The 25,174-nt window shown below is 40.4% G+C and overlaps 1 protein-coding gene across 1 annotated transcript; it reads left to right on the forward strand.

Moving 5' to 3' along the window:
- The first annotated feature begins 20 nt into the window (after positions 1 to 20).
- Positions 21 to 25,174, forward strand: LOC139450418 (uncharacterized). The gene is made up of 17 exons (XM_071232109.1): positions 21 to 231; positions 665 to 755; positions 1,003 to 1,088; positions 1,557 to 1,677; positions 4,426 to 4,546; positions 5,303 to 5,422; positions 7,064 to 7,146; positions 8,024 to 8,109; positions 9,310 to 9,430; positions 10,357 to 10,477; positions 11,320 to 11,442; positions 16,950 to 17,032; positions 17,503 to 17,585; positions 20,229 to 20,349; positions 22,238 to 22,358; positions 23,385 to 23,528; positions 23,985 to 25,174. The coding sequence occupies exons 2-17, from the start codon at positions 682 to 684 to the stop codon at positions 24,165 to 24,167; spliced, it is 1,791 nt and encodes a 596-aa protein (XP_071088210.1). The 5' UTR covers positions 21 to 231; positions 665 to 681; the 3' UTR covers positions 24,168 to 25,174.

The following is a 25,174-nucleotide window of genomic DNA, read 5'->3' on the forward strand; positions in this document are numbered from 1 at the left end:
TTACTTCCCTTAGAACTACATCCGCAATCACAACAACAGGGTGCTCGAGAGGATATGAACAGGATATGACAAGCAAGAGAAGAATCTAGAGTGAACTCATACCATTTCCTGGTTCACTGATATTAACGCCCTCGCGACCTCACAGACATCAGATACATGAAATGACGGAAGAATAACCACTGAGCAGAGTCGTAATTACATGGGAGGTCAAGGTTCAAGGGCGTGATCGAGGTAGGCCGATGAATTCAGTGTGTGGTTCAATCAGTATTTGTCATTTTGAGAACTGTTTCGCGCTTCAAGCAAGAGTGAAAGGATATTCTGCTGTGATCATTAATTCTTAAGGCAGGTTATACTTTCACATGTTTTCTAGATGAATCTTTTATGGGTGCTTCAACACTTCTATCTTGTTCACGAATCAGTGAACTTCGTGATGTTTTTCGACGCGGTCAAAACCCCAGGCGACCCATGGCGGTCTCCAAATAAAAGATTCTGGATCTGGAAACAAGTATACGTAGTTGATAGCATGAACAACTATGCAATGACACACAGACAGCAAATATATAATTATATAATATATATGTAATAATGTGTGTACTTCTAATAAAGTATAAAACTTGAAGTATTTCATTTCCATTTTGTTATATGTTTTCTGTGTGTTTTCAAGCACTGCTGACGGATACAATGTCCGCAACCGTTAACTACCATAGTCTACACTGCCGGGAGATGGCAGTAGACCAACGGACGGGCGAACTTAGGTACGTATGTGCTCAAGGAAAACATTGTCTATTTTCAAATACATCAACATTTGTATCTATCTCTGAATTGAAGAAAAGTCGTTAATAGACTGTATATTTAATATGAATTGTTATGAATATTCGTTCCCGGTTTGTTCGTTTTATGAAAAGAAAACACTTATTACATGATATATGAGGCAACTTTAATGCATATGTATTCCTAGTTTGAATAATGTGTTGTACTATACAGAGACAAATATTCTTCCAGATACGATACTGCTTCTCCAGATTTACCAGTTGCTCAGTTCATTGGACCGAAGCCTTTGTCCAGAGTCTGTAACAGTTTTTCAATAGGTATATATTTCCGTTGGTCATTTGTACATTCTGTGCACTAATTGTTTATAATTCCGCCGGTACAAATAGTATTCAAATTACTGCCATTGTGACCACCCGATCCACACATTTGACAAGCGCATATTCTTCCGCCGACCCTGTCTTCACGGTTGTACAACATTTATGCTGATGTTACATATAACGACGTTTAAGGTTCGATGAGCGGTTACAGGTGCTGAGAGGTGGTTGGTAACCTGTAATTATATTCCTGTCTTATATCCCGCCAAATGCAAAGGCCTCAATATGTGAAGTCCATTACTTATGTCTCTCGCCGTGGTATTGTTTTAGTTTTGCTAAAAGCTGCGTAAACCCATCCTCAATCACGAAAACGTGTAAATAGCTATCAAAATCACCTGTAACATCACTGTACAAATGTCGATTTTCATTTCGTTCACCAATAATCCCTGATTGTGTAATATTTCTCCTCAGAGATCGCCAATCCCGGCATGCACAGCTACATAGCAATAGGAGTGTGTAACAGACACTACCCCGCCCACAGGCAGCCAGGGTGGAAGGCCAACTCCGTGGGGTACCACGCAGACGACGGAGGGTGAGGAGATAACATAAAATATATAAGTAGTAAATTGGGTACGATTAACGGCACACTTATGTCCTCACATGTCAATGCCAGCCATCAAGGCATGTTAACATCATATTATGTTGGGCTTCAAGAACATATTCCATGACACCAATAGAACGCATACATAATAACTGATTCTTTAACACCAGGTGTTCGTGAAATGAGTTGTCTCTCTTGAGATGTGTCAGGAGCCGCGTAGCGTTTGTTCGAATCCACGATTTGCCCAGTGTATCATTCTTGTTGCGTTATCAGCATATCCAGTGGACCACAGTAATAACACCTCCCTCCCCCTAAGCGTCACTTATGGTTTTTTCCCTTCATAACGCCAACACCGCGTGACATAAATTGTTTGTTTGTTTGTTGTTTAAAGCAACACTCAGCGATAATCCAGCTATATGACAACGGTCTGTAAATAATCGAGTCTGGACCAGACAATCTAGTGATTGACATCATGTGCATCGATCCACGCAACTGGAATCGATGACATGCATCAACTAAGTTAGTGAGCCTGACCACCCGATCCCGTTAGTCGTCTCTTACGACAAGCATAGTCGCCTTTTACGGCAAGCATAGGTTGCTGAAGACCTATTATACCCCTGATCGCGTGACATAACTGAAATATTGTTCAAAACGGCGTTAAACACAACCCACTCACTCCATTACGGGGGAAGAGATTAGCACGTTAATGGAGATCACTCTGGAGCAAGCAACGCGAAGATAATTTTACGGATGAGCACGTGGCGTTGCTATAGCAATTAGGCGGAGAACCCTGGGAGCATTGATTACAGGTTTGAAGACCTTGGCCCCCTTTGTTTCAGCCACGGGGGTCAGATCCTTATTGGTTTACGGAGCACCGACAGGAAGACTCTCACCTGTATGTTAACCACGCATGTATTTGTTCATCCTAGAACGTTAACGGTGAAACTCTACCTTCTATTAGTTGCGCTTGTAACTAAAGACATGTCTTCCTGCTCATCCAGGATCCCTTGAACCAGCTCATAAACCGCGTTTGAGACAAGTAGGCGTTGCACAGAACTTGGGCAAACATTTACAGGTTTGTTGCAGGAAGAGAGAGTGTATGCATGTTGTGCACATGCAAATTATGAAAATGAAATTGACACCGTGGACACGCGTGTTGCTCATAAACTATTATGAGGTCGGTGTGACGTGTCGATACCAGAGTTATCTCGATCTCATTAAAAACAGATCTTAGTTCTCGCTATAGCTATACAAAGATCTGAGGACATCCCATTACGGGTCACGTCAGAATGACCTTTCATCCGACCAATCAAAGCGTCGATTACCAGATCATGAAAGTGACAGTCGGAATGTGATTTCTGATCATGCAACCACGAAAACGTTAACACGGGGTAATCAGAACAACAGTTATGGCCCGTACGACTGATTCCGTCAAAATTATCGCCTGTCTCTGGCTTCCGTGGGATAGACATTTGAACGGAGGAGGCGTTGCTCAGTACGTTGGAAGCACTGCCATACAATCGCAACCATATATTAGACATTCCGGAATATTCATTTGTTGTTTTCAAAATGTTAATCGAGAACTGTGTCAACATATTTTTCAAGCGTAGTCTGAAATGGATGTCGCCAGGTTGAAACGAGTGCCGTAAAGCCCGAGAAAGCTGCTTTCTAATTGTCTGATGTCTACTTCTTGTTGGTCGTTTCAGTTGTGGGTTAAAGTTCGCGAAAGTTCGTTCTGACGTGACCCGTAATGGTATGTCCTCAGATCTTTGTTTAGCGGCAGCGAGAACTTAGATCTGATTTTAATTACTTGTCGCGGAACCGATGAAGATCCAGGGTAAATTAGGTCTTCATGCAGCAACCCATGCTTGCCGTAAAAGGCGACAATGAATCATTGAACGAATATCATAAGAGGCGACTAACGGGATTTGGTGGTCAGGCTCGCTGACTTGGTTGATGCATGTCATCGTATCCCAATTGCGTGGATAGTTGCTCTTGTTGTCAATCACTGGATTGTCTGGTCCAGACTCGATTATTTACAGAGCGCCATCATATAGCTTGAATGTTGCTCAGTGCGGCGTTAAACATCAAACGAACAAACAAACTTCGCAGACCACCAGCTATCCCTTATTTCACAATGGTACACGCCAGTGGGCGGACCTCACACATGGTCATAAACAGGAGTGGTAATCGGTATTCGGTATTAAAGCTTCGCGGCTTTCCCCCAGCTGTAACCTGTACGCTATGATGTAACTTAAATATTGTTCAAGTCGGGAGATACACCCCCCCACCCCCCAACACACACTCCTGCCCCCACCCCCACCCCCCCCCACCCACCCACACACACACACCCCACCCCACCCCACACACCCCCACACACACCTACAGCTTACGCCCTTGGTGCCTGTAGACATTCGTGGGAAATATGAATATGTCAAAACAGACATACGCTGTACATATTCAAGTCTGTTTATTGACAGTGTAATTTCTGGTGTCCCCCGCCGTGATATTGCTGGAATATTGCTAAAAGTGGCGTAAAACCATACTCACTCACTCACTCACTATTGACAGTGGAGGATATACCAATATTAACACATATATGTGGAGTAGTAAGCTAAGGTCTCTGTCATGCAGCTTTACAAATGACAACGCTTTATTCCCTGAGTTGAAGAAGTACAATGAAGCTGTCGCTATAGCGAAGTTGTCTGTAACGCTTCAACTCTGTGCATTATTCTTCAGTATTTATCTGTCGACTGGATCCCCGAAACAGAAATTTGGAAAAATCCGAGTGGGTGAAGTGATGGGCTGCTCCGTGGACGTCACCGATAATACTGTCACGTTCTTCAGAAATGGAAATACGGTATGTGGACATTATGCATACATTATGCATCCATACAATGTTTGTAGTCTGTATACATTGTATTTGTAAGGAATACATAATGTAAACATCTATATAAGCACCGTGTTGTTTCAATTATACAAGTTTTACTAAAGTCCTTGTATGACCGTATGGATATTTTAGAGACGATGTTGATGTCGATAATAAGTCTTTTTTATACAAGCCGGGAATGTACAGAGTACTTTACTTGTAGCAATCATACAAATAGCCTCTTTATAGATGTGTGCTGTGAAGTGAAGCTGCAGCTGATATTTGAAAATCTGTTGCTTAGAAGGGGAAATTATTGCAGGGATATTTCGGAAACGTATTCACTGTCCTTGTTATTATCAGGTAGACTGTGACCATGAACTTACAGGAACAGTCCACTAAGCTGAATAGGGGCGGTGGGGTAGGCTACTGGTTAAAGTGTTCGAGTATTTTGCTGGAATATTACGGCAGCGTAAAACCTTACTCACTTAACAGAATAGACACAGTTCCAGTTCAGTGGACCATGACCTGTGTTCTCTGCCTCTCTTCTCATACCATTTGAGTGAGTGAGTTTGGTTTTACGTAGCTTTGAACAGGAGATTGGTCATATGACGGCACGTCAGCTTCATGGGGGAGGGAAGGTCATGTCAAGCAGGTCGTAGACGTTTACCAAGTTTGTGAAACCCACGAGCAGGGATTAGGTGCAAAGTAAGAAACACACTATTTAATGGTGTTTGCCTCTGTCTACAGATCTACAAGTCTCCTCCTCTGGCCGTCCCTCCCGGGGGGTTCTACCCCATTGTTGGCCTCCACTCACACGGCGAGAGGGTCACCCTCCTGGAAGTAGAACCGTGGACGCCAGATGTCAAGGTATGTGATGTTATATACTTTACTGCCCATCAAAGATAAATATATGATTTACATACCGAGAACGTTATTATTTTTGTCACCTTCAGCCTTGTTTTGTCCGAAACGAACAAACGACGTATTCTTTATCTGTATGGACCAGGGGGACACGAGTGGCCCAGTCGTCTAAGGCGCCGCGATTCGCTGTACAGAGATGCGTCCCTTGAGCACGCCAGAAAACTATGATTGTGGGTTCGAATCCCGGTTCGCCCCGATTATGTTTCTAGGTTTGTCAGCACCATACCCGTGCTCGTGGGTTGAAATGGTAAATGTCTGAGACCTCAATCACTTCGGACTTTTCTCCCACATTAAGCTGACACGCTGTGATATGACTGGAGTATTGTTAAAAGCGGCGTTACACCCCATTCACTCACTCACTCACTCTATGGACCGGAACAAAGCACATTACTATAAATATGAGCCTTTGCCATCAGTTAATTATCCCCCGCCCCAACGAAGTTGGCGGGGGATATAGAAATGGGTTCCGTCCGTGTGTGTGTGCGTGTGCGTGTGCGTGTGCGTGTGCGTGTGTGCGTCCCGAAATCGTTTCCGGAGCATAACTCAGATACCGTTAAATATTTCTCTACGAAACTTTGCATGTCTATCAGACTCATGCTGAACTGGTGCCTTTTGCTATTTAGGAATTTTATAGATTTTTGTTTTTTACGTTTCCGTGGCAACAAGTTGGACTAAGGTTCTATAAGGGTGCTGTTCGTTTCCGGAGCATAACTAAAAAACTGTTGAATACTTTCTTACAAAACTTTGCATGTCTACTAGGCACATACTGAAATGGTGCCTTTTGCTATTTAGGAGTTTTAATTTTTTATTTTTTTTTACGTTTCCATTGCAACAAGTTGGACTTAGGTTCTATTGGGTAGTGTTTGTTTCTGGAGCATAACTCAAAACCCATTCAGTACTTTCTAACAAAACTATGCATGTTTACCAGACACATACTCAACTGCCTTTTGCTATTTAGGAATTTAGGAAATTTTTATTTTTTATGTTTCCATTGCAATAAGTTGGATTTAAGTTTTAATAAAGGGTTGGTTCACTTATGGAGTATAACAAATAAACTGTTAAATATTTCCTTGTCAAACATTGCATGTCTATATATAAAGCACATACTGAACTGGGGCCATTTGATATTAAGAACTTAGGTCTGATTTTAATGAGATTGGGAGGCTTCTAAGTTTGTGACTTTTGACAAAAATAATTTGTGTCGGAAAATGCTTAAAATAGTTGTTTTGGTTCGGGTATAACGAAAATGCTTGATGTTCTGAAACCTACGTGGTAAAATAAATAGTACAGTAAACTATGGTTATAACGAACTCAAAGGGACCACTTATTTCAGTTCGTTGTAACCGTAGTTCGTTATAAACATATATACAACCTATATACAGCAAATGGCTTGGACCAAAAACAGTTTGTTATATCCGCCAGTTTGTTATAAGCGCGTTCGTTATAAAAATAGTTTACTGTAATCTGGCTTCACGTTTCAGAGTATAAATTCGTGTACTTGAAGCAGATTATTAGATATCACTCAATTATTAGATATGATGTTTGTAATCTCGACATCTTGATGATAAAAAATGCCTTCTTTTACAGTCCTTTCGGGAGACAGAAGATGTGGTATACCATTCCTTGTTCTGCCGAGAGGCGCGTGTGTCTCATTCATCAGGGACCGTAAGGTAGGCGTGCTGTATGTAACCCGTTTCATTGGTGGGCCTCATCGCCATTTTTCACTGCCGTCACTCTTGGCTTTCTTGACACATTTAACTGAGGTGAAGTGACGTGAGGTGAAATGGTTTAACGTCGCGTCAAAGATTATTGCAAGATTATTATAGAGACGTGCATGCGCATGTGTGTGTATGAGTGTGGCTGCTTGTACTGATGCCGATTTATAGTACTATAGTACTAGTCCGGTCTGATGCTTATTCATAGTGCTAGTCCACTGAGATACCATGCCGCAACTTGAATACCCCGCTCAGACACAGTATACTGACTCCGAGCAGAGCGCCAGACAGGGTAACAACAAATACCATCTTTTAACGTCTTTTAACGTCTTTTGGTATGATGCGGCCCGGGATCGAACCCCGGACTCCGGGCGGACGCTCTACCACTAGACCAAGGAGGCGGTCCATTTAACTGAGATGTCGGATAACCAGGAACAAGGGTTCAACCGGCGTTACAGAACAATCCATGATGAGCATTTTGTACTTCTATGTCAATGTAAACATATTCATTAACGCAATATATGGCTGTTTCTAAAACTTGACCGCTGCAACTTTATTTAAAACGAATGTCATATTAAATTAACGAATTCCTGTTCATTACAGAGAGGTACGTGAGGGAACAGTCAGTTCCGTTCGAGCATTTTTGTCATGGGTTTCACAAAGTATAAGAAACATCTAAACAAGTCGATTGTTCTCTTGTGTAGGTACGACATACATAAGGATATGGTATTGTTAAATATGAATGTTCTTATTACTTTTTTGCACGTCTTTTGATGAAATGAATGATACACATGTGTTACCGATATTCACCAATATCTTTATATTATTACAGCTACGACTCCATGTCCCCCGACATCCCTGTTGGTCAGTTTGTGTCCGAGTGTCCACTCTCGCCAATCTGTAACAAGTTTTCAATCGGTAATGACGGTCACTCTTGTCAACCTATCGTGTACTGGTTCTTGTAGGACAAACATGTAAACATTATTCTTGAAAGATTTATTTTTGAGAACTCGGTAGAACCGGTGGAACTCATATCATTTTTCTTTAGTTTCATTTCTATCATTTCTGGTATCCCCCGCCGTGATATTGCTGGAATATCGCTAAAGGCGGCATAAAACAATACTCACTTACTACTGTTGTCAGAGACCCACAATCCAGTTGATATGTTTCTTCATATTCATAGTCTGCTTTTGTGTCTGTAGTTGTTGATACCTGTTGTCCAGATGTCTTAGGGTCTGCAATTAGCTGTGCAGAGTGGTGCCAAAACCCACGCTCGTAGGTTCGAATTCCAGATACGCCCTGTGTCTTGGTTTGCCAGTACCATCCCCGTGCTCGTGGCTTTCACCTAAGTGGTACATGTCTAAGACCTGCATTTCTTTAGGCTTACATGATTTCATCCCCCATCAAGCTGACACACCGCGATATAATTAAACTACTGTGAAAAAACTCAAAGCGGCCGTACATGATACTGACCTCCTACTGTGTACTGGAACATCCATAAGTCGTTCTGTGAGCCCAAGGACGGCCTTACGTTAACATAGACTCGTATCTCGGTTAGCGCTATCATGTAGTAGTTGAATGCTACCACAGCCCAGTGTTACAAATGTCCACCATTCAGGTATCAAATAGCTTACCAAGTTAGGCAAGGTCGACGTGAATCAATACTTAATATGTTGATATTTTCACCTTCGTTAGTTTCATGTTCTGGGTGAATGGTTATTGATTCTGTATGGTTCGATTCACGCAATTGGTTGGTTTGTTTGTTTATTGTTTTAACGCCGCACTCAGGAATATTCCAGCTATATGAGGGCGGTCTGTAAATAATACAGTCTGGACCAGACAATCCAGTGACTGACATCATGAGCAGTTGGGATACGATGACATGCATCAACCAAGTAAGCGCGCCTGACCACCCGATCCCGTTAGTCGTCTCTTACGACAAGCATAGTCGTCTTTTAGGGCATGCCTGGATCTTGATAAGATTTACATGTGCAGGTACGTAATGTAAGCTGTGGGTGACAAACACCAATGTTATAAATAGAAACAGCATGCGCATCCCGTCTTATAATCAAATCGTTTTGCGAGTCTTATCTATCAATAATAATTTCTCTTACTCAGAAATTGCAAGCCAAGGACAAATGTGCTGCATCTCTATCGGAGTGTGTCACCGCCGTTACCCCGGCAACAGACAACCTGGATGGCTGCCCAACTCAATTGGATATCATGCGGACGACGGAGGGTAGTGTGTCTTCGACAAATTTACCTTTAACCTTTCACCCCGAGCCACAAAAATTCGTAAAAGTATTCCAACGTTATGTAATTGCATTGACGCAATTAAACCAGCTCGGTAGCCATAAATATATTTGGGGAAATGTTCACACATTGTTATTTTCACTGGGTTGGGTAGACACACGTCGTCATCTTAATTTCATGATCGAAATAAGTATATAACGCAATCATGATTTTTGAAAGTGTCTGTGTAGAGGAAGGGGTGGTGGGACGTCCAGCCGGAGAACGAATTACACGCGTTAAGAAAAGGAATTTATTTTCCTGTCATTGAGGGAGTGAGTATAGTTTTACGCCGTTTTTTGCAATATTCCAGCAATATCACGGCGGGGGGACGCCACAAATGGGCTTCACACATTGTACCCACCCGGGTCTTCGGCGTGACGAGCGAACGCTTTAACGACTAGACTACCACACCGCCCCTTCTTGTCATTGAGTTTTCACATAGTTTGAAACTAGTGTCGTAAAGCTCGAGAAAGCTGCCATCTGATTGGCCAATGTCGGATTTCTTGTCAGTCATTTCATTGGTAGGTCAAAATTCGCGAAAGGTCGCTCTGACGTGACCCGTAATGGGATGTCCTCAGATCTTTGTTTAGCGGTAGCGAAAACTAAGATCTGATTTTAATGAGATTGGTGAAAAGCAAAATGTGTGTGCTTCCATGTTAATATTAATCAATTGAAAGTACGGTGATCATTCCTAAGTTCCTCATACACCAAAGGCAGTCAGCAGTAGGATTATTGTCTGTGAAATATTTTGGTTATACGAGTTTTATGTGTAGCATAACAGCGGGGCACACCATGCACCATGGACCATTGTTGTTGATAACGATATGCATCATAAGCTACATCCACACATTTAAAACACATCCTTAACTGCAGCATCTTCCACGGAAGAGGGCAGCCATCTGCGCAAGGCCCCCGCGCCAGGGCAGGTGACACGATGTCCTGTGAAGTGGACTTCCGCACTAACACCGTCATATTCTGCCGGAACGACACAGTGGTATGTTCAGATTACGTCTACATCTGCATACATCGTGTATTTGTACATCGCCTGAACACGGCACTCTGCAGTATTTCATACCTTCATGATTGCCAAGCACCTATAGCCATTGATTTTACCTTACATTAAAATACCAGTTTCTTATTGGTTAAGCAGCAGGGAGTTATTTTCCATTTTGCCCACTCCTGCAGCATTCGAGAATTCATTCAAGACACATCTTTGGTCACTTTCTTATCTCGCTAGGTATCGTTCAGTTTCTGAAATTCACCGATGTTTAACCGAATGCACTGGGTAAAGGGAAGTAACTCACTTTGCGTCGTCTGCTACGAGTTTTATTTACTCGGTGAAACTGCGGACATGTACTGATCTTCCAAACCTGTATGAATGAATGTCGGTAAGGTAACTGATCCATCGGGTCATATGGAGTGATGTACACCTCGAGATCGGTTGCCAACATATAAGATGCCGTCATTTCCCTTTCATTTACTCCTGTCTGTCTGTTCCTCTTTGTAAATTTATTTATAGGTCTGATGCAATGAAATCATTGAACACGAGAATGTCTGTTTTATTCCAAACAAAGTGTAATTATATCCATATTTTGTTATACAATTATACGAATTTGTTGTTCAAAATTATCTTTCTTTAAGGGATATATAACATACTTCCTGGTATATAGTCCAGCACTTCATCTCGCTTAGTCATTCATATGACGTTGAGTCTGGTGATCTGCACTTGAACTGGCTTTATTTACACGAACAACCCCACTTGCGTAGGTGTCTGCTGTGTCTGTGGGTTCATGACCTGTATCTGGTGTGTCTGATCTGTGTCTGCTGTTTCTGCAGGTGTACAGGAGCCCCGCCCTCAGGCTCCCTCCGGGAGGGTTCCACGCTGCAGTTGGATTCCACTCCCACGGGGAGTCAGTCTGTCTACTGGAGATGGAGCCATGGAGATCTGCTGACGACCAGGTACTGTCTTCACGTTTGGCATGTGGTACTATTCCTGTGCATATTGATAGGGAATGCTACCTGAACATCTATTACCGGCAGTTGACTTCTACCGCCATTACTCCGACATTATAATGTTCATCCGTGTCATATGTCTGCTTCACGCACAATGTCGACCGCCACAACACTGTTCAGTCTACTTCCTTCCTTATCTCACACTGGGAGCAAGGCGATGTTACTGAAAACTCTTCAATTTATCTGTTTTGTTTATAACGCCGGTCTGGTGTCCCCCGCGGTGATGTTGCTGGAATAATGCTAAAAGCGGCGTAAAACCATATTCACTCACTCACTTATAACGCCGGATCAGTAATAGTAGAGCTTGATGGCGGCGACCCGTTATTTTACCAGTGATGGATAATATAACCAATGTCAAACATCGTTAGTCATCGAAACGCCTCTAACGACAACCATCGGTTACTGGGTACCATTTATCACCAGAAATTCCCACGGAGTCTCTTATGTTACAAATTGTGTATAGATGTTAGATTTGGCGGAAGATTTATCGCAAAAGAGTTATTGTATTTGTTTCAGATTAATACAAGGTACAATTTGATTCAGTTATTCCCACACTTTCGCCCTCTGCATATTCAAGATATTTTGAAATGTCTGGTTATACCCAGACACGTGCAGGGGAGAAGTACAGCGGCTAGAAAGAAAGTAAAATTTGTTTGTACTTCAATATGTCTCACAAAGGCATGAAGATACCCTGGTCTGCCACGTCAAATGTATTGGTGTTATCAGTCTGTGAAGCCGTATATTGCATATCATAATAATTATCATATATTTGCTCGCCACCCAAGGATATGATTGCGATTCATGGGCTCACATAAACTGTGAAGGTTTTTTTCTTGGTTACGCCCTACCGTGAAAATTTTGAAATACTGTTAAGAGCGCCGTAAAATCATGCTAAGCTCATTCGTCAGACAGTCATAAAAAAAAACTATTCGTAATTTGTTTCCTAAGCACAGTGCACGTGACTGCATATGAATGTTGTGTTACTCTACAATAAGACAATGACTCCAATATCTCGGTGTATGTAAATACTAGTATTATGCCCTGAGTCAGGGTTGATTGCAAGAACACTTCTCCCTGATATGAGACACACAACCAGTCAGGGTCACTCAGTTTCACAACGCCATATTTACATATATAATATCTGCCTGTGAAAGCTATTCTGAGCCGGAATCACCACGGGTTTAAAGGGGTCCAGAGGCACTTTATGTATCTACAACTGCAAATTTGTAACCCATACATTTCATTCTGTGTCATTTACTTGACCGTAAACATACCTGTAATTCAGATTTGTGGTGATTCTCAGTTGACCAGAACAACCATCACTCATTTACTGTTATACACATTGTTTTCACGCATTCACTGTTATATACATTGTATTCACTCATTCTCTGTTATACACATTGTTTTCGCTCATTCACTATTATACACATTGTTTTCACCCATTCACTGTTATACACATTGTTTTCACTCATTCACTATTATACACATTAATTTCACCCATTCACTATTATACACATTGTTTTCACCCATTCACTATTATACACATTGTTTTCACGCATTCATTGTTATACACATTTCTTTCACTCATTCACTGTTATACACTGTTTTCTCTCATTCTCTGTTATACACATTGTTTTCACTCATTCACTATTATACACATTGTTTTCACCCATTCACTGTTATACACATTGTTTTCACTCATTCACTATTATACACATTGTTTTCACTCATTCACTATTATACACATTGTTTTCACCCATTCACTGTTATACACATTGTTTTCACTCATTCGTTGTTATACACATTGTTTTCACGCATTCATTGTTATACACATTGCTTTCACTCATTCACTGTTATACACTGTTTTCTCTCATTCTCTGTTATACACATTGTTTTCACTCATTCACTATTATACACATTGTTTTCACCCATTCACTGTTATACACATTGTTTTCTCTCATTCACTATTATACACATTGTTTTCACTCATTCACTATTATACACATTGTTTTCACCCATTCACTGTTATACACACTGTTTTCACTCATTCGTTGTTATACACATTGTTTTCACCCATTCATTGTTATACACATTGTTTTCTCTCATTCACTGTTATACACATTGTTTTCACGCATTCATTGTTATACACATTGTTTTCACTCATCCACTGTTATACACATTGCTTTCACTCATTCACTATTATACACATTGTTTTCACTCATTCATTGTTATACACTGTTTTCTCTCATTCACTATTATACACATTGTTTTCACTCATCCATTGTTATACACATTGTTTTCACTCATTCTCTGTTATACACATTGTTTTCACTCATTCACTATTATACACATTGTTTTCACTCATTCATTGTTATACACTGTTTTCTCTCATTCACTGTTATACACATTGTTTTCACGCATTCATTGTTATACACATTGTTTTCACTCATTCATTGTTATACACATTGTTTTCTCTCATTCACTGTTATACACATTGTTTTCACGCATTCATTGTTATACACATTGTTTTCACTCATCCACTGTTATACACATTGTTTTCACGCATTCATTGTTATACACATTGTTTTCACTCATTCACTATTATACACATTGTTTTCACTCATTCACTGTTATACACTGTTTTCTCTCATTCACTGTTATACACATTGTTTTCACGCATTCATTGTTATACACATTGTTTTCACTCATTCACTATTACACACATTGTTTTCACTCATTCACTGTTATACACTGTTTTCTCTCATTCACTATTATACACAGTTTTCACGCATTCATTGTTATACACATTGTTTTCACTCATTCACTGTTATACACATTGTTTTCACTCATTCACTGTTATACACATTGCTTTCACTCATTCACTAGTATACACATTGTTTTCACTCATTCACTATTATACACATTGTTTTCACCCATTCACTGTTATACACACTGTTTTCACTCATTCGTTGTTATACACATTGTTTTCACGCATTCATTGTTATACACATTGCTTTCTCTCATTCACTGTTATACACATTGTTTTCACGCATTCATTGTTATACACATTGTTTTCACTCATTCACTATTATACACACTGTTTTCACTCATTCACTGTTATACACTGTTTTCTCTCATTCACTGTTATACACATTGTTTTCACGCATTCATTGTTATACACATTGTTTTCACTCATTCACTATTATACACACTGTTTTCACTCATTCACTGTTATACACTGTTTTCTCTCATTCACTATTATACACATTGTTTTCACGCATTCATTGTTATACACATTGTTTTCACTCATCCACTGTTATACACATTGTTTTCACGCATTCATTGTTATACACATTGTTTTCACGCATTCATTGTTATACACATTGTTTTCACTCATCCACTGTTATACACATTGTTTTCACTCATCCACTGTTATACACATTGTTTTCACCCATTCGCTGTTATACACATTGTTTTCACTCATTCATTGTTATACACATTGTTTTCTCTCATTCACTGTTATACACATTGTTTTCACGCATTCATTGTTATACACATTGTTTTCACTCATTCACTATTACACACATTGTTTTCACTCATTCACTGTTATACACTGTTTTCTCTCATTCACTATTATACACAGTTTTCACGCATTCATTGTTATACACATTGTTTTCACTCATTCACTGTTATACACATTGTTTTCACTCATTCACTGTTATACACATTGTTTTCACTCATTCACTATTATACACATTGTTTTCACTCATTCACTGTTATACACATTGTTTTCACCCATTCACTGTTATACACATTGTTTTCACTCATTCACTGTTATACACATTGTTTTCACGCATTCATTGTTATACACATTTCTTTCACTCATTCACTGTTATACACTGTTTTCTCTCATTCTCTGTTATACACATTGTTTTCACTCATTCACTATTATACACATTGTTTTCACCCATTCACTGTTATACACATTGTTTTCTCTCATTCACTATTATACACATTGTTTTCACTCATTCACTATTATACACATTGTTTTCACCCATTCACTGTTATACACACTGTTTTCACTCATTCGTTGTTATACACATTGTTTTCACCCATTCATTGTTATACACATTGTTTTCTCTCATTCACTGTTATACACATTGTTTTCACGCATTCATTGTTATACACATTGTTTTCACTCATTCACTATTATACACATTGTTTTCACTCATTCACTGTTATACACTGTTTTCTCTCATTCACTGTTATACACATTGTTTTCACGCATTCATTGTTATACACATTGTTTTCACTCATCCACTGTTATACACATTGTTTTCACGCATTCATTGTTATACACATTGTTTTCACTCATTCACTATTATACACATTGTTTTCACTCATTCACTGTTATACACTGTTTTCTCTCATTCACTGTTATACACATTGTTTTCACGCATTCATTGTTATACACATTGTTTTCACGCATTCATTGTTATACACATTGTTTTCACTCATTCACTGTTATACACTGTTTTCTCTCATTCACTATTATACACAGTTTTCACGCATTCATTGTTATACACATTGTTTTCACTCATTCACTGTTATACACATTGTTTTCACTCATTCACTGTTATACACATTGCTTTCACTCATTCACTATTATACACATTGTTTTCACTCATTCACTATTATACACATTGTTTTCACCCATTCACTGTTATACACACTGTTTTCACTCATTCGTTGTTATACACATTGTTTTCACGCATTCATTGTTATACACATTGCTTTCTCTCATTCACTGTTATACACATTGTTTTCACGCATTCATTGTAATACACATTGTTTTCACTCATTCACTATTATACACACTGTTTTCACTCATTCACTGTTATACACTGTTTTCTCTCATTCACTGTTATACACATTGTTTTCACGCATTCATTGTTATACACATTGTTTTCACTCATTCACTATTATACACACTGTTTTCACTCATTCACTGTTATACACTGTTTTCTCTCATTCACTATTATACACATTGTTTTCACGCATTCATTGTTATACACATTGTTTTCACTCATCCACTGTTATACACATTGTTTTCACTCATCCACTGTTATACACATTGTTTTCACCCATTCGCTGTTATACACATTGTTTTCACTCATTCATTGTTATACACATTGTTTTCTCTCATTCACTGTTATACACATTGTTTTCACGCATTCATTGTTATACACATTGTTTTCACTCATCCACTGTTATACACATTGTTTTCACTCATTCACTGTTATACACATTGTTTTCACTCATCCACTGTTATACACATTGTTTTCACTCATTCACTGTTATACACATTGTTTTCACTCATCCACTGTTATACACATTGTTTTCACTCATTCACTGTTATACGTATTGTTTTAAGTTCCATCACTTTGCTTCAGTATTTACCCCCGCCAGTCCAACAGCTGTATCACTATTCCGTGTGCAAGGATGCTTCTTTGAATCAAGCCAGTGGGATGTTAAGGTGAGAATAGTCAATATCTCTAAGCCTGCATGTATTTCACAACGCAGTCCTAACGGTAACACATCCATATGGAAAATACTGGCTGAGACTGCTTTGGGAAGCACGTCCAATGTGATACATGATTTAATATCTACACTTTATCAGATATTGTAGAAATTCAAGACATTCTCGTGTTTTATGATAGGTGATTGTTATTTCGACTGGTAACGCAGATTTTCCAGTTTTATTTCTACCCTTGAAAACTGATGATGTAGTATGTTGCTTAGTAGCGTGAACGACCTCCTCGCTGCTGAGACAATGGCATTTACATAACCATTAAATCCATCGGACATTTTTACATAGTTACGCTTTTTTAGTAAAATGTATTATACGATAGTAAATCCGTAAAGGTTGATATAGTAATATACTTTACATAAGCTTTGACATAAAGACATACTAAATATGATTGATAACGTTGTTGCATTTGACAGCTACAATGGAGGTGATACTGGGCCTGTTGCTCTCTTGCTTTCAAAGTGTCCTCTTGCTCCAGATATTAACAGTTTTTCTATTGGTAAGTCAGTGAAGGTTAATCATGTTCCTGAACCCTCGTTTGTCAATCACTTCCATTTTACCCCAACCCAGAGGGTCGTGGCTGAAATGAACAAGCGATGTTTCAGCGATCTGAACATAGCGAAATAATATATAATTATGGGACGGGTGATACGCAAATAGACATGATAGTTAGCAATTACCTCCCTTCCTGCATATGTCCGTCCTGATTCGTTTCATTACTGAAACTAGTTCACTGTTTGTTTGTTGTTTAATACCGCACACAGCTATATGACGGCATAGTAGCCTATAACGAACGGATTGCTGGGTTGCTTAAGACCTATTCTCCCCCTGATCTTCACGGGTCCTCTAGTTCACTGAGTCGGAGTGAAAAATATGATTTCGCTCAAAAGTTTGATTCTATTCTACGGTGGAGGTATATTCTGGGTCTTTGGATTCCTGAACCACGTTATGTGCCCCTCATTACTGCTGGGGTGGTTTAGGTTGTTTTCTGTTAAACGATACACTCAGCAATATTCCAGGTTTAGTTTTGAGTACAGACTGTGTGTCACCACCTGACAGGGAAGATCGCTATTGTTGTTTCTGTTGTCAACAATTGATTTGTCTGGTCCTGAATACATTATTAACTATCGCCATGATATGAGGGAGTGAGTTGGATTTAACTCCGCTTTTAACAGTAGTCCAGTAATGTCACGGCGTGTCAGCTTAATATGGGAGGAAACCCCGAAGTGATGCATGTTTCAGACGTTAACCACTTTGGTGAAACCCACGAGCACTGGTATGGTGCTGACAAACCTAGAAACATAAACGGGGCGAACCGGGATTCGAACCCACAATCATAGGTTTCTGGCGTGTTAACGTGGTCGTAATGAATCTATTATGTATCTGCGGCAACTTATATCAATGTATGCGACCATAACCGCATGGGTATCCTAGCGGGAGGCATTATATAGTCGTCGAACTGTTTGTGTTACCTTCAATTAAGAAATAAACGACGTGTGGGAGTTGATGATCGAACAATAAAACACTGCAGAGAGAATAAACCACTCGAAAAACACTGCAGAGAGAATAAACCACTCGAGTCTGTGTCAGTGGGCAGTGTTTTCTTGTACGATAAGCAACGACCGCGAGCCGTTTATTTTTTATATAAGAGATCAACATTATGAACAGTCTTTAAGGATAATGATAAAATGTACAAGCTCTAAAAATATTTTCCCTATTTAAATAGCGATTACTCATTCAATAGAATCCGACCTCGGCAATATCGGACAAGTCCATGTTATGCACAGGTGGGTATTTTCCGCATATTCTCACAATCCTAATGTCGAAAACCTGTACCTTTTCCCCTATTACCGAGTGTGTAATCTCTGTTGGATGCGATCGTTCGGCCATCAAGTTTATCTGCGTTGCCCATCTTCATCTAAGGGAAACAACTCACTAGACACTCCGCCCTCAAAAATAACGCCGTCCAGTATTCGACGTCATCAAGTTGATAGCGCATGTTTGAATCTACAGAAATGGCGCCACAGTGTCAGTGTTTTATCATGAAATATGAAATGGCTACTCGATAAATCGCAAAGAACATTTGAAGTGTATAATTTGTACAGTGTTACTTATCCCATTAAAATCCCATCTTTTACTCTGATTCGAGGACACCTCCAAATGTCGCGTTAGATGAACGCTGAGCGAACTTTGACCGCCCGATCTAACTGAAGGATGCGTGTGTTATTTAGCCAATGAAATATCAGCTTTCAAGAACTATTCAGCTTAATGTATTTGCCACCTCGATCACAAATGATTTGTACAAATGAAAGCCCACGCAGAACCCAAATATTCCTTCGATCGTACTACCTATTTCTGACCGCCTCCGCCCGGAGACCGGAAGGTCCGGGGTTCGATCTTTCCGTCATACCAAAAGACGTTAAAAGATGGTACTTGTTGTTACCCTGTCTGGCGCCCGGCATTAAGGGGCTAAAACAAGGACTGCTCGGCTCGGAGTCAATACACTGTGTCTGAGTGGGGTATTCATGTTAAACTGCGGCATGGTATCTCAGTGAGCTAGCACTATAAATCGGCATCAGTACAAGCAGCCACACACACACACATACACGTACATGCACGTCGCTATATAAGTGCAATATCTTGGACGCGACGTTAAACCCCATTTCACCTCACCTTCACTACCTATTTTTTGTAGCTTCCATGGCGCTCAGAAACGGTGGCCGATTATATTCGTTTTCGAAATGCGGAAATCAGATACTCTTGCCGGAGAGCTTCGCTCACTCCAAAACGATAACTGAGAAGCATTGGCGCTCATTGGCTGGTTAGAATGTTCACCTGCATGACGCGACCTCATATTTCTTATTGCGTTTATACAAATACACACGCTACGTACGCATTAAACGGGGGAAAGGGCGGTAGTCAGGATCCGCTGGTCCTGGGTCCAATCCGATTAGGATGATTGGTTTGTCCGGAAGGTACCCTTGCTCGTGGTCTTAACCAAAGTGTAACGATCTGCGCTTTGAGCTGTTTCTATCCCTTCTGGGTCAAGCTGATGGCTTACTGTAGCCAGAAAGTCACTGTCACGCTCAACATTGTTTGATTTGGTAAAAAACATTTCGACACTCGCGTAATTTGTTTTCAGGAATTGTAGACCAAGGAATAGGGTGCAGAATTGCGATGGGGCTGTGCCCTCAACATTATCGGACGGACAGCCAGCCGGGGTGGCACAAGCACTCCATAGCCTACCATGCAGATAACGGCGGGTGAGTACGTCAGACGTTATACACTTACCTCCCTCTTATTACTAAACTCTATTGACATTTCATTCCACGTTGGAAGCATCCCATTCAATTTAATTTGTGCGTGTGGACAATATCTAGTATTGGAACAATACAGTGTATGCTGTCTGTATTATGTAATTAAACTTGGGCCCGCCACTGTGGTCTTGAGGTTGAGCGTCCGCCTGGAGGGTTCGGGGTTCGATCCCGGACCGCGTCATACCAAAAGACGTTAAAAGATGGTTCTTGTCTGGCGATCGGCACAAAGGGGCTAAAACACGGACCGGTCCGCTCGGAGTAAGTATACAGTGCCTGAGTGGGATATTCATGTTAAACTACATGTGGTATCTCCTCATTGGGCTAGCACTCTGAAATCGGCATTAGACAAGCAGACACACACACTTGCACGCACGTCGCTATGTAAGTGCAACACGCGACGTTAAAACCCATTTCAACTCACCTAAGTAAACTTTGAAAAGATGTTGTTATGTTAAAGGTATATATTTAAAACAAAATACAATGAATATATACAGGTCAATGGACATGTGACAAATGGTCGTCACTGGTGTCCACAACAAGTCTACATCAGACTTAAACTCCTTAAAGAATCTAGGAAACAAGGTATTACCCGTAAACCTCGTCATTGGAGACCAGTCCGCAATACCGTCTTCACACTAGTATTTGGAAAACTGGCCGACTATATTACATGTGGCTGCCCGTGACTGATTAAATGAGTAAATGCTGTTTAACGCCGCAGTCAGCAATCTTCCATGATAATGTTATGAGATACGTGTATAGTCATGTCTGGACAAGGCAAACAGTGAATGAGACATGAGCAACGGTACACGCCACGGGGTCCGATGACAGAGCTCGGGGGTCAAGTGTAAAAGTCATCTCCTCGGAAACCAATGAAGCTTAATCTCCACGAAGCAACTCCAACCAATAGTGACACCTGCTTTTGTTCGAATCCAATTTTCATAAAGGAAGCCATGGTGGCAATACTTAAATAGCTGATTACTTCCATTACTCAACTGTTTAAGTCCAAAATGTAATGCCATTGGTATTTGTTGTGTACGCTGTGGACGTTCAGACACAGACTTTCAGTTTTTTTAAATATTGTAAATTTTCACCTTGTTTTGACCATGCTGATGAATTCTTTCAAAATGCATAATTGGCCCCGTGAACCTATCAAAACCTCTCTCTCTGATAACTGCCAGACCGAGAATATTTCGTTATTCTTATGATGACTCGATATTTTCTTTAGATTTTGTTTGTTTGTTTGTTTGTTTGTTAACGCTGCACTCAGCAATATTCCAGCAATTTGACGGCGGTCTGTGAATAATAAAGTCTGGAACACACAGTCCACTGATTGAGATCATGAGCATTTATCCACGCTGTTGGGATAGGTTGACATGCATCAGCGAGTCTGACAACCCGATCCCGTCGGTCGCATGTGGGGTAGAATAGGTCTTCAGCAAACCATGCTTGCCGTAAAAGGCGATTATGCTTGTCGTAAGAGGCGACTAAAGAGATCGGTTGATCAGGTTCGCTGACTTGATTGATGCATGTCATCGTATCCCAATTGTGTGGATCGATGCTCATGAAATCAATCACTGGATTGTCTGGTCCAGGCTCAATTATTTTTAGCTGGAATACTGCTGGTTGTGGTGTTAAACAAAAAAAAACATAAACAAATAAACAGTCGCCTCTTACGACAAGCATATCATGTGTCATTGGAATGAAATCAATAGTGCAGACCACTGTTAAACTTTCACGACATATCCAGGTGAACTGCAATGGCGTGGCACTATGTTTTGCTCATGGATTGGTGAATTGTTTTTAGGGTTTGGATATATGATGTTGCATATTTCAGCATATACGCTGCCACAGGAGTTGCCATGAAGTCACTTCCTATAGCTAGGCACGGCGCCACCATGACTTGTCAGTTCAACTTCTCGGACAAAACAGTCACATTTCTCAACAATGGGAAAAAGGTGAGTGGCTCGTAGACAGGCGGGCGTGTTGAGGTTGTTGTAATTAGTGACGTGCGTGAAACTGAGACTGTGTCTCTGTATTCTGAGGGTAATAATTCAAAGCAACTTGGAATCTAACATGTCGTCATCCCACTCACTTCTTTGTGTGGATTTGTTTGACATACTTGCATAAGTGAATGGGCCGTTTTGAAGTAATGTTGTTGTTTTTAAATAATGATGTTATTTATTCTGCATCATCAGTGTTGTATTATCACAACAAATCTAGCCAGAAAGCCGTAACTCACAAAAATCACCTGCCCAGTTACATGGTTGCCAGTCCCGACTTTGTAAACAAACACATTATGTGCGAACTTCTTTCTGGAATCTTTACACCAACCTTTCCTACTGAAGTAGTATTTTTATTGACTTTCCAAATAAATGCCACAATGAGGCGAAAAGGGCTTTTGCGCTGTGTTCAAGATTAGTATACGTTTTCGACGTTTGTGTATGTGTTGGTGTGTGTGCGTGTGGCTGCCTGTATTAGTCCTGACTAATGAACGCCGGTTTTATAATACCGAGCGGCATGCAGGGTAAATGATAATCGAGTCTGGGCCAGACAATCTAGTGATTGATATCACGAGCATCAATCCATGCAATTGGGATACGATGAGCCTGAGCACCCGATCCACCCGATCCTATTTGTCGCCTCCTACGACAAGTACATTAACCTTTTACCGCAGGCATGGGTTGCTGAAGACCTATTCTATCCCGGACCTTTATGGGAAGTATCAACAAGTAACATCTTTTAACGAACTTAATAATGTCGTTAGCTGCGACTTACTTCGATCGGTTTTATAGGCTTGGTTACTGGCCTGATTGTGCGTCATGGTAAGCAGACATATTGTGATCTTGATATATCTGCCACTGATCATGACATGTCTTCTAACTCTCACGTCACTATCGTTCATCAAGTATCAAAGTGAATGAAACCTGTTAACATATTCCGCGAATGCTTCTCAACTGTACGACATGGCTCCATTGTTACAGGTGTATCAGTCCCCACCCCTGACAGTGCCCCCTGGTGGCTTCTATGCAGCTGTAGGATTACACTCACAAGGGGAGACAATCAGGTTGTGTGAAGTTGAGCCTTGGCGAGGAGATGACCCACTGCCTTGTCTGGAACCAGGAGTGGTAAGTGACATGGCGCCTTAGACCTGCTAAGTCTACAGCAGGAACATTATGTTTAATGTGTGTATCATTGGGTTGTGAGAGAGATGTTTAATATAAGGTATTGGTTGCCAAAATCTGTCAGTGAACAAGCATCAATATCAATAAATTTTAAGAATGTCCATCGAACTAAAGAATGACCAAAAATAGTGTTACGATTTAATGTGTTGATTATAAGATCCCCATACAGGGAAACCTTTCATCCGAAAACTCTGTCTTTTATATGACTACTATATAATATAAAAGGGAAATCGTACCCGAAATGCGTTAATCCGGATATTTGGTAATCCGGACGATCCGGAACAACACACTCCGGATTAACAGTCACTGTATCATATGCATACATGTACCTGTATGCCAGGCTGATGATGTGAATGACATCAATAATGATCGTGACGATATGGTGGACATTGCTTTCAGACGCCGGACGCCCAGAGTATGCCCATGTGTGCTGTGTGCATGGACAGAGCGGTCACCCACTTCCTGATTCCCTGTGGTCACACCTTCTGTTCTGAGTGTATGGAAGAGTGGTCAGCTGTCCAGAAGACCTGTCCAACATGCCGGACCACCTATCAAGAAGTGAAAACTTTGTTTTTTGGATAGTGTTGCGAAAATCGTAGTGACTTAGACAGTCGATATTTTATTTAGTATATTTTGGTGTATTGAGATTCGAAACCGTGTCGTACATGTACATACGACGAGCGAGAACAAACGAATGTCTTTAAAATGTACTTGTTTGTAATGAGTGAGTGACCACTGGTCACAAGGCCACGTCATTCCTTGGGAGAAGAAAAACGGGTTTAGCACAGTGTAACTAGTTCAAGAATTGACCCCAGTCTTGGGCCTGACACGCCAATGCCACTGCCACAACATACAAAGAAGCAAGGTTTAACTGAGCTTAAGTCAGCATTGGCGGATTCCATCAGCTTGGTTTGTTTACACAAGTTGGAGAAAATGCAATTAAGATATTAACAAATATGAAAACAACTGTATTAGAATTATTGGAACTGTTCAAGATGCTCAAGACATTACCAGGATCATATTGCTATTGTTAAAATTGTTAAATGTATATATTTATTAAATGTGTGATATTGATTGCGACATAATGTTAAGTTTTCTAAATATCAATCATTCCCGAACAATATGTTAATATTCAATCTAATATAATCTGGGAAACTGTGTTATCCGCCCAGTCGTAACTGATGTCTTGTCGGTACAAATGTACGCACCTTTTGGATTCGAGCCCACACTGCCAGAGAGAGGCAACTAATCGCCAGCACACAAAGTCAGCGATCTAACCCGCTCAGCCACCAAGGTGTTCACAAAAATGAAAATGAAAGTGTAAATTGGCACGGGGAATGGCATGACGTGACTGAACCCCCAAAAGGTACGAGAATCTGCACTTTACTTAGAAAGTGTAATTCCAGATTTAACTTTTGTTACATTTGACCACTTTCTGAGTGGCATTGTGTGTTCATAGCTTTCACCCATGGGAGCCGTGCCAATTTACACTTGTCAGAGGGGTACACAAAGTGCGGGATCTAGACTACCAGTTTAATAAGAAAGTGTTATCCCAATTATAACATGTATTGCATCAAAAGCCAATAAAA

This window comes from Haliotis cracherodii, unplaced genomic scaffold, assembly GCF_022045235.1.
Source record: "Haliotis cracherodii isolate W230 unplaced genomic scaffold, xgHalCrac1.p SCAF_8, whole genome shotgun sequence".
NCBI classification, from domain to species: domain Eukaryota; kingdom Metazoa; phylum Mollusca; class Gastropoda; order Lepetellida; family Haliotidae; genus Haliotis; species Haliotis cracherodii.

Excerpts from the sequence above, each read along its gene's own strand:
- LOC139450418 (XM_071232109.1), top strand. The coding sequence starts at position 682 with ATGTCCGCAACCGTTAACTACCATAGTCTACACTGCCGGGAGATGGCA. Across the intron at positions 1,678-4,425 it reads TACCACGCAGACGACGGAGG|TATTTATCTGTCGACTGGAT; the intron begins GTGAGGAGATAA and ends ATTATTCTTCAG. Across the intron at positions 4,547-5,302 it reads TCTTCAGAAATGGAAATACG|ATCTACAAGTCTCCTCCTCT; the intron begins GTATGTGGACAT and ends CTCTGTCTACAG.